The 2,246-nt window shown below is 57.1% G+C and overlaps 1 protein-coding gene across 6 annotated transcripts in view; it reads right to left on the reverse strand.

Annotated features, from left to right (window-relative positions):
- Positions 1–2,246, reverse strand: part of EZH2 (enhancer of zeste 2 polycomb repressive complex 2 subunit) — a 65,733-nt gene that overhangs the window by 456 nt on the left and 63,031 nt on the right. For all 6 annotated transcript variants that reach the window (XM_077777979.1, XM_077777977.1, XM_077777975.1 and 3 more), the window contains 2 exons: positions 1,742–1,822; positions 1,498–1,582 (listed from right to left, as the gene is read on the reverse strand). In XM_077777979.1, the coding sequence (XP_077634105.1) occupies positions 1,498–1,582; positions 1,742–1,822 (166 nt within the window). The remainder of the gene's footprint in view (positions 1–1,497; positions 1,583–1,741; positions 1,823–2,246) is intronic.

Here is a 2,246-nt window from a genome sequence, read left to right on the forward strand (position 1 = left end):
GTGGTGTCAGCACGCCCTGACGGCCAGCAACTTCCCCAGAAAGGACCCCGAGGTGATCAGGTAGGACAGCAGCGCCTTAACCGTCCCAGCACTGAACCCTAACAATGCAATAAGCGCTTCGGCCGTCACAAAGCACGAAGTCGCTCCGAACGCAGGGACCAGGCAGGACCGCCCAGAAAAGCAGGTGCAGGACACCGTGTGAAGAGCGAGCACCTTCACTTTAGGAAATGCACCTGCAGGACCCCTGTGGAGGAGCGGGGCGCTCCCCACCCTTTGTCACACAGGCATACCTCGGTTTTATCGCGCTTGGCAAACCTTACTTTCTGTTGGGAGGGGGGGGGTACCGAAGGTCTGTGGCAGCCTTACATCTAACAAGTCTGGTCATTGGTGCAATATTCCAGACTTTCTCATTTAACATCAGGCCTGGTAAGCTGACTGGGGATCCTGGATGTGACTGCTCTGTTATGGGGGGGCACGAGCTGCACCCACAGGAGAAGATGGATTTAATGGCTACACCTCAGGTGTGCTCTGACCGCCCCTCCCCCCTTCCCTCTGCTCGGGCCTCCCTAGTCCCTGAGATGCAGCAATATTGAAGTCAGGCCAGTTAACCACCCCCTGCGGCCCCTAAGTGCGCGAGTGAAAGGAAGGGTCGTGCGTCTCTCACTTTAAATGAAAAAACTAGACACGACGGAGCGCAGCGAGGAAGGCATTTTGAAAAGCAAGCTGTGAACGCCGCCGAGGAGACGCTGGCGAAGGAATGGAAAGCGCTCCTCCGGGGACCACACGGATGGAGGAGGGCAGCGCGGGCCCCCTGCTGGTCCGGAGAAAGTCGCAGGAGTCGGGACAGAAGACGCCGCCGGCCACTCGTTCCCGGACGCCAGAGCCGGGCCCCAACGCTCTCCCACTCCGTGAAGGCGGAGGGAGGGGAGGAGGCTGCAGAGGTCGGCTCGGGGAAAGAAGCCGTCTCCACAGCACAGAGGTGCCGGCCAAGCGGCAAGTTCTCCAGAAGGTGCAGCGGGGGCACCGACGACGGGCCCGCACCGCGTGGACACGGCAGCCTCCCGTGGGAGGGGCGGGCNGGGGCATCAGCGTGCGTTCCACGGGCAATAGCGGCCGCGCCTGGTGGCTCCTCGGATGGGTCTGGGCAAGGGAGACTGAACCGTCCTGGAGAAGGTTCACCGTTCTAGGTGCCATTAAGAACCCAGGTCGGCAGCCGTCACTGTCTGGCAAGCCCCCCCACCAGCGAGAGGATTGGGAATCACTTGAGTGCAGTGGTCTGGAACCGCACCCGCAGTATCTCCGAGGCAGGCCTGTGTTTCACAAGTAAGCATTCCTTGTCTAACTTCCCACCCCAGCCGCTGACAGACAAGGACCAGAAGTAAATAAATCCCTCTAAGGACGGAAGAGCCAACAAAGCTGAAAGCCAGGCTTCATCCACAGCTCAGAATCCAGGCAGAAAAAGCCCAGAGGTCCTCCTAGAAATTCGGGGTTACCAACCTGTAATCAAAAAACAGCTCTTCACCGGTCTGGATGGCTCTCTTAGCAAAAATCCCTATCCTGTGATCGCCGTTAACCATCATGACTGGAAAGAGATACACACACTGGTGTCAGTGAGTTGGATGAAGACAGGCCACAGGGAGGGTCTGACTTGTGCAAAGAACCTCTGTCGCAGGCCTGTCAAGTGGACGGTCACTGGTCTGCAAGGGGGTTCTGGTGAGAATGCGATCCCATTAGCACCTACCTTTTGCATAGCAGTTTGGATTTACTGAATGATTTGCAAAACGAATTTTGTTACCCTTGCGGGTTGCATCCACCACAAAATCTACAGAGAGAAAGAAAACACAATCCGGTGAACAATTTCAGTCTAACTTGGTAAACACAAAGTTACTGACTAGGCTGCCACGGGTCAGAGCGGTTCACGGTTGGCTTGCACCAAAAATGACACCCAAGTTCCTAACTTCAAGAATGAGCATTTCACCTCCCCCCCCACAGCCTGTGGAACACGTTCCCAGAAAGACCTTCTACTTGCTTCAGCGGAAAGTTACTCTGAAGGTATCGGGGGCAAAGTGTGCCCCCCGCAGCCTCATGTTCTCCACCCAGAAACAGCATCTAGAAAGCAGCTTCCTCGTTCTCACAGGACTTTTGAGAACAACCAGGCAGGGCCCCGAAGAACGTGTCCCAGCAGCCTTGCCAACAGCCGGTAAGTGAGGTGGAGATGCTCCCGGGGCCGCCCGGCTCGCAGACCC

Source organism: Crocuta crocuta, unplaced genomic scaffold (genome assembly GCF_008692635.1).
Source record: "Crocuta crocuta isolate KB4526 unplaced genomic scaffold, BGI_CrCroc_1.0 scaffold128, whole genome shotgun sequence".
Classification (NCBI taxonomy): domain Eukaryota; kingdom Metazoa; phylum Chordata; class Mammalia; order Carnivora; family Hyaenidae; genus Crocuta; species Crocuta crocuta.